The 3,769-nt window shown below is 66.7% G+C and overlaps 1 protein-coding gene across 1 annotated transcript; it reads right to left on the reverse strand.

Annotated features, from left to right (window-relative positions):
* Positions 1 to 6: 6 nt before the first annotated feature.
* Positions 7 to 2,787, reverse strand: FIGNL2 (fidgetin like 2). Its single transcript, XM_033511688.1, has one exon. The coding sequence runs from the start codon at positions 2,618 to 2,620 to the stop codon at positions 446 to 448; it is 2,175 nt and encodes a 724-aa protein (XP_033367579.1). The 5' UTR covers positions 2,621 to 2,787; the 3' UTR covers positions 7 to 445.
* Between the last annotated feature and the right edge of the window lie 982 nt (positions 2,788 to 3,769).

The raw sequence follows: 3,769 nt of genomic DNA on the forward strand, positions 1-3,769 counted from the left end.
CCCTGGTTTTGGGCTGAAAATCCCTGGTTTTGGGCATCTCCCCTTTCCCTGATCAGGTGAGAAGGGGCTCCAAAGACACCCGAGGTATTTTTGTTGGGAATAATTAAAAAAAAAAAGCAATTAAAAACCAAAACAAAACCCACCCAAAATTAAAAACCAACACTAAAGCTTTGGGGTGGATGGGGGGAAGCTCCTGAATCCGACGCCGGAGCGGATCCCGATGCCGGAAAATCTCCCGGGGCGCCTCCGGCCCCGCCGGCATCGCCGATCCAGGGACGGAGGGTCGGGAAAATAATAAATAGGTTATCCTGAGTCGTGGGCGAGGCTCCCCAAAAAGAGCAAAAAAACCAGCCTGGAAAAAATCCCTGGATGAGTCCGAAATAGGAAAGGTGAGGCTGGGCCGGCGTCACCGGTGTCCCCAACCCCGCCGGGTGTCCCCGACCCCTCAGTGCCGGGTGCCGAACATCTTATCCCAGTCCAGGAACAAGTCCAGCTCCTTTTGGGACACGCCCGGGCGCACCTTGCACAAAGCTTTCTCCAGGTCCTGGTAGGAGGTCGGGGGTCCCGGCAGGGCGCGGCGCGCGGCCCCGGCGTGCTGGCACAGCCGCAGCAGCTCGGCGCAGGAGAAGCTCTCGGTGCGCTGGGCCAGAGCCGCCAGCTCGCGCTCGCTCAGGCAGCAGCTCTGCCTGGCCAGGGCTTGGCGGAGGATCTGGCGCCGCGCCTCGCCGTCCGGCGGCGGGATGTAGAGCCGCGTGCCGAAGCGCCGGTGCGACGCCTCGTCGATGCTGCCGGGCCGCGCCGTGGTGCCGATGACCACCACGTTCTGCTCGGATGAGGTAGCCACGTCGTCCAGGTAGGAGAGGAGCTGGGACTTGAGGACGCCGGCCTGGCCGCCGTCCTCGCCCGGTCGTGCCGCCAGCAAGGAGTCGGCCTCGGTGATGAGCACCACGGAGGGCTGGCGGCAGCTGGCCACCAAGAACACGGTCTGGAGGATCTTCTCGGCTTCGGCCTTCCAGGTGGAGAGCAGCGCGGCGCCGCTGAGGCGCAGCAGGGTGGAACCCAGCTGGGTGGAGACGCAGCGGCCCAGCAGCGACTTGCCGGTGCCGCGGGGCCCGAAGAGCAGCAGGGTCCGCAGCGGGTGGCTGGCGCCGCTGTAGGAGCCGGGCCGCAGGATGGGCCACAGCAGCTCCTCCTCGATGGCCGCCTTGACGCCCGCCTGCCCGGCGATGTCCGACCACTGCACCGGCGGCCCCCGCTCCACCACCTTGGTGTTCACCAGCTCCAGCACCAGCGGGTCGACGTTCTTGGGCTGCTCCTCCAGCGGGGCGAAGCCCAGAGCTTTGGGGGGCAGCCGCAGCGGGAAGGGGGGTCCCGGCTCGGCCGTGCGCTCCCCGTTGGCCAGAGGGGGGCTGAACTTCTCGAAGGGCTCTGCCGGCCGCAGGGCAGCGTCCCTGGAGCCGTAGGGTGGCGAGGCCATGCCCTTCATCTGCTGCCCGCCGTACTTTCCGCCGTGTTCCTCGGCGCTTCCAGCCGCCGGTGGCTTCCCGGCCTTGAAGGGCACCTGCGGGGAGTCGCCGCCGCCGCCGCCGAAGCCGTTCCCCCGGCACTCGCCGTTGTCCGACAGGGGGTACGGGGACTTTGGCTGCTCGTAGCTGTATTTCCTGTACCTGCCCTCGCCCTCATCCTCCCCGCCGATGTCGAACGCTTTTCTCTTCAGCGTGCCCGCCGCCTCGGTGCCCAGGGGCGGCACGGCCAGCGAGCCCAGCGCAGCCCCCTGGTAGCCGTAGCCAGGGACCCCCGGCGGGCGGGCGGGGGGCGGCGGGGCCGGGATGGGGGTGGGCGCGGCGATGCCGGAGGGCAGGTAGGAGGCTGCCGAGGGGTGCGGAGGGTGGATGCCCCCGTAGCCCGGCTGAGGAGCGTAGCTGCCCGCGGTGTAGTTGTAGACGGGGCCCGAGGAGCCGTAACCCGGCACCAGGGCGGGCGAGGGGTGCGCCGGCTGCAGGAGCCCCGAGCTGTGCAGGGCGGGGGGATGCGGCGGGGGCAGCGCCGCCGCGGGCTGGGTGCAGTAGCCCGAGGGCAAATAGGTGCCACCGTAAGCCGAGGGATACTCCTGAGCCGCCCCGAGCTGCCCGGAGCCGGCGGCGGCCGCCCCGCAGGAATTACCGGCGGCGTACACCGGCTCGCTGAGGTTGGGCAGCACCGGGGAGCCCCCCAGCCCCATGGCCCCGCTGCCGGCGGGCACGGCCGGGGGCACCGAGCCCTTGGCGAGGCCATCGGCGATGGGGGCCAGCGGGTAGGAGCCGTCAGAGCCCCCCGGCCAGGGCTCCCCGTCCCCTTTCTGGCCGTTCACGGGGCCGAAGGCGCCGTCCCCGTAGCCGGCGAGCGTGGGGCGCTCGTAGGGCGCGTCCAGCACCCCCGAGTACTTCTCGGCGTACCTCTTGAGGAGGTTGGAGGCCGTGAGAGCCGAGATGTCATCGTTGGCCCAGGCGTAGTTGAAGCGCTGGCGGGTGCTGGGGTACAGCTCGGGCTTGTGGGCCGGCGAGGAGGTGGTGGAGGAGACGTCCAGGTGCTGCTCCGGCCACTGGTTCAGGGACTGGGCATGCTCTGGTGACCAGTGCATCTTCGACAGAGCTGTGGGGACAGGAGAGCGCAGGTGAGAGCAGAGAAACGGGAATTGTGCACGAGGGATCCCCAAAACCTGCTGTGCTGCCCTGTCCTGGGCTGGCAGCACCTCCTTTGGCCAGCTCGGGGTATTCTGAGGTCGGGGAACCCTTCAAGGCCACTGAGTCCAAGCTTTGACCGGTCCCCACCTCATCACCCGGGCCAGAGCAGCGAGTGCCACCTCCAGCTGTCCCTGAGGTGACACCACCACGTCCCTGTCCAGGCCAATCCAACGTCCGGCAATGCTCCCTGAGAGGGAATTCTCCACCCTAAAACCTCCTCTGGCCACCTCCTGATGGGGCTGCCACCTCCTGCTCCAGCCCCTGAGGGTGGTGGCAGTGTCCCCAAACCTCCTCTGGTCACCTCCTGCTGGGGCTGCCACCTCCTGCTCCAGCCCCAAGGGTGGTGGCAGTGTCCCCAAACCTCCTCTGACCATCTCCTGATGGGGCTGCCACCTCCTGCTCCAGCCCCTGAGGGTGGTGGCAGTGTCCCCAAACCTCCTCTGACCATCTCCTGATGGGGCTGCTGCCTCCTGCTCCAGCCCCTGAGCTCCTGAGGGTGGTGGCAGTGTCCCCAAACCTCCTCTGGCCACCTCCTGCTCCAGCCCCGAGGGTGGTGGCAGTGTCCCCTCCCCTCCCCACTGTCCCCAGCTCCTCAGGGGACACCGAGGCCGGGGCCAGGTGGGGACCTCATGCCCCCCTCGCTCTCTGCCGCGGCCTCTCAGCCGCTCTGCACAATAAGATTAATTTAATGCTTTAATTGACTTATGGGGCACTTTGGATATCAAACTCCCACCAGAGGATTCCGTGCGGGGTGAGCCCGGCCTCCTCCCGCGTCTCCAGCCATGGGCAAAGCGCTCCTGAGGGATAAAATCACAGGGGATCCTCCTGGAGCTGCCCACGGAGCTGGGGGAAAATGCACCCAAAAGCTTTAAAGGGAAAAAGGAGCATTTGGCCGGCTCTGAGATGAACAAGGCATTTTCCTTAATTTTTTATATATTTTTTTAGGGAATTAAAGCAGCAGGAGTTTCCATCCTCGCTCGGTGGGCGCAGAGCGCTGTGCAGGGCCCCCCCAGAAATGTCAGGATTTGATTTGGGGGTACCAGGGG

This window comes from Parus major, unplaced genomic scaffold, assembly GCF_001522545.3.
Source record: "Parus major isolate Abel unplaced genomic scaffold, Parus_major1.1 Scaffold466, whole genome shotgun sequence".
Lineage (NCBI taxonomy): Eukaryota > Metazoa > Chordata > Aves > Passeriformes > Paridae > Parus > Parus major.